Raw genomic sequence first — 2,500 nt, forward strand, 5'->3', positions numbered from 1 at the left:
TTAAGCTTAAAGGGACACCTTGTGACACATTGTGACGTGTATCCAAAGCACTGTGAATGTTATTATGCAGCTCACTTGTATGGAACATGTATGATTCAGTAGCACAAGGACAAAAAAGACACCAATGAAAACGTCGAGCTCTGCCATTTGGGTATGTTAGCAGTGTCGCTAAGAAAAACCAGCCCTAAACGTTTCCTTGGGGTTAAGGCTGGGTTTGCTCATGAATTTCATCATCAAGTCGAGTGAGCTCGGCAACTTGTTTTACTCTTTCCCTCCATTTTCCATTGTCGTTCGTCAAAGCTGGTGGTTGTTTTTACCAGACAGCCAGTATCCTCCTTCCAATACACGTCGAAGTAGCAATGATTTTTCAAGAGCAAGGTAGTTGCTTTTCTTATCACTTCTGTGGGATTGGCCAAGACGCTTTGTTGTCTTGACGAGTCAAAGCAAACGCATGCAGTAGCTATCTGTTCCTTTTTCTGAACTTTTGCGATGAATGTTTTTCTTGAAAACATAGCGCACTTGCTTGTACGTGACAAATAAAAATAAATCGCGATGATGCCACAAAAAGTGTGGCAAATCAAACCCTGAAAAGTTACTTTTTGTCCACCATTTGCTTTTTGTATTCACTTGTCACGTATTGAAAGTTAGAGCAAGATATTCTCTTGTGGATGTGGAGGAGCCGGAAAGCAATATCGGAGTTATTTATTGCTGAGATGATGGCGTTGTAAAATAAAACTGAAATTATAAATAAATTCTCTTTTCCGGCTTAATGTTCTTTATCTTTGGGAATAACTCAACCGTGGGGGCTGTGTCACGAGATTTTTCCACATTCAGCTTCTGGGATCAAGCAAAACGTAAAAAAACACTAAACCACTTGAAACAGTAAATGGATGTTTGAATAAAACATCAAATATGCAGGGATGGGCAAAATTGAAGAAGATTGAAATAGGTTGCGAACGGGGTGTTTGAAAACATTTCAGCTAACATGCAGTTTTTCAACGTTTATCTTTGTTGTTTGGAGCTTCAATTATGACGGTATGCTCGACGGACATTTTTATGCCACCAAGCTTTGAGTAGTGATGTTTAAAAGTAATTTCTAGGTTGACGTTAAAGGGAAACGGTCAGCTGTTGCACATGCGCACTGAACACCATTTTTAGCTGTTTGGAAAGGTTCATTTAAAAGAATGACCAAGTCGGCAGAACACCTTCCTCTAGTTCCTTAGCTTATATTGATCCGAACAGTTCAAAATGACTCTCACCTTTTCACATAATTATCACGTAGGAATGAATTAAATGAATAAAAGTATAAACAAAACAGCTTTTCAGTTATACACTTAAAATCGAAAGAAAACCCGAGAGGATTAAAACAGAATTTCAGGTAGGTAAAGTCCATGCTCAAAATTTGATTTCGGGTTGAGGTTGACTCCTCAAGACTAGCAGTTACCTAGTGTCCAAGTCGGCACGGTCACAACGTTGACCATGTTGATGGCGAGCAAGGGCGAGTATTTCAACACGATCTCTTCCTGAAATGAAGGATTATCCTTCATTGTCACTTTGTCTTAAATGAAGCATTATCCTCCATTAAAAATGACATCCTCGCAGTTAGTGATGTGGTAGTCTAAGTGGTTAAGTTAAGGGGTTATTAACTAAGCGTTCCCAGGTTCGAGTCCTGCTAGTCCAGACATTAGGGTTCCGCTTTAAAAAGAAATATGTTCATTTCCCATGATCCCTATCAAGCTTTCAGTGTCCAAAATGAACGATAATACTTCATTTGGAAGAAATTGACAATTAAGAATAATCCTTCAATTGAGGGAGAGACTTGGTTGAGTATTTGGTGGAACTACACAAAATCAAATGCGATACTTTGACACCGCCCTTTTAAAGCATGCATGGTCACAAGACCAACCAAATCCTGGTTTTCTTTTTCTCAAAAAAGCGTTTGGAAGTAGGGGATCCAGAACGAAAATGATTATAGCAACAATCAATAACAGTTTTTCAACGTTTAGCTTTGTTGCTTGTAACTACGTGGTCAATAACAGAAGAAGAGGTATGTGGGGGAATAGCCCGAGTTCGAGGTCATTTATGGTTCTCATTTCTATGCTCATTTCGGGCCATCTGGGCACATATTGTCCCGAACGTCAACGTTTCCGCGGAATGAAACGTGAGTGCAGCCGCTGTCTTTCCAAAAGTACTTCCTCTGGACAAAATGAGAAAAGTGCACTCAGACAACAATAAATGGTCCACAATTATATCCAACATACTTTCCACGGATTCCGAACGTGTCAGCATTGTCAAACGTGTTATGTGTTGCGGAGTTATCATTTGGGTGACTGTATTTGGGGAGTAATTCTCGATTGCAAACTTTTTAACCTTAATATCGTCCGTTGCAAGAAACCATCGTATCCTTCTTTCCATGAAACGTGTTTGATTTCGTGTCAAAATTGCTTCACTTAACGCCTGAGCGCAATTAAAGAAATCTTTATAATTGACGTCATTATGC

General features: G+C 39.4%; 1 protein-coding gene across 4 annotated transcripts in view; it reads right to left on the minus strand.

Annotated features, from left to right (window-relative positions):
- Nucleotides 1–2,500, minus strand: part of LOC138020449 (uncharacterized) — a 14,110-nt gene that overhangs the window by 501 nt on the left and 11,109 nt on the right. For all 4 annotated transcript variants that reach the window (XM_068867436.1, XM_068867433.1, XM_068867435.1 and 1 more), the window contains exon 3: nucleotides 1–2,500. This exon is cut by the window's left edge; it is cut by the window's right edge and continues 898 nt beyond it. In XM_068867436.1, the coding sequence (XP_068723537.1) occupies nucleotides 2,077–2,500 (424 nt within the window). In that variant the 3' untranslated portion in view covers nucleotides 1–2,076.

The sequence above is a fragment of the Montipora capricornis genome, chromosome 10 (genome assembly GCF_036669925.1).
Source record: "Montipora capricornis isolate CH-2021 chromosome 10, ASM3666992v2, whole genome shotgun sequence".
Lineage (NCBI taxonomy): Eukaryota > Metazoa > Cnidaria > Anthozoa > Scleractinia > Acroporidae > Montipora > Montipora capricornis.